This window comes from Camelina sativa, unplaced genomic scaffold, assembly GCF_000633955.1.
Source record: "Camelina sativa cultivar DH55 unplaced genomic scaffold, Cs unpScaffold07138, whole genome shotgun sequence".
Taxonomy (NCBI): Eukaryota; Viridiplantae; Streptophyta; class Magnoliopsida; order Brassicales; family Brassicaceae; genus Camelina; species Camelina sativa.
Window position 1 is genome coordinate 1 of NW_010928210.1, and position 474 is coordinate 474.

Consider the following 474-nt stretch of genomic DNA (forward strand, 5'->3'; position numbering starts at 1 on the left):
TATTACAGGTGATCATAAACTCAGAGGTCTGGGACATGAGGTCTTACAAGCTTCTTCGAAGTGTACCATCACTGGACCAGACAGCTATTACGTTCAACTTCAGGGGAGATGTTATATACGCAATGCTGAGGAGAAACATTGAGGACGTTATGTCTGCTGTTCACACACGACGTGTGAAACATCCCTTGTTTGCTGCTTTCCGCACTCTTGATGCAGTCAACTACTCAGACATTGCCACTATACCTGTCGACCGATGTCTTCTTGACTTTGCCACAGAACCAACAGATTCGTTCCTTGGGCTGATCACAATGGAAGACCAAGAAGATATGTTTTCCTCGGCCAGGATGTATGAGATTGGTAGACGGAGACCAACAGATGATGACTCCGATCCCGATGATGATGAAACGGAGGATGAAGATGAAGATGATGAAGACGACGAAGATGACCTGGACCGAATTCTGGGACTAGGTGGAG

General features: G+C 46.4%; 1 protein-coding gene across 1 annotated transcript; it reads left to right on the forward strand.

Moving 5' to 3' along the window:
* Positions 1–8: 8 nt before the first annotated feature.
* Positions 9–468, forward strand: LOC104774948 (DDB1- and CUL4-associated factor homolog 1-like; the record flags this gene model as incomplete). Its single annotated transcript, XM_010499310.1, has 1 exon — positions 9–468. A coding segment is annotated over exon 1 (433 nt), but the record flags the coding sequence as incomplete, so codon positions are not given.
* Between the last annotated feature and the right edge of the window lie 6 nt (positions 469–474).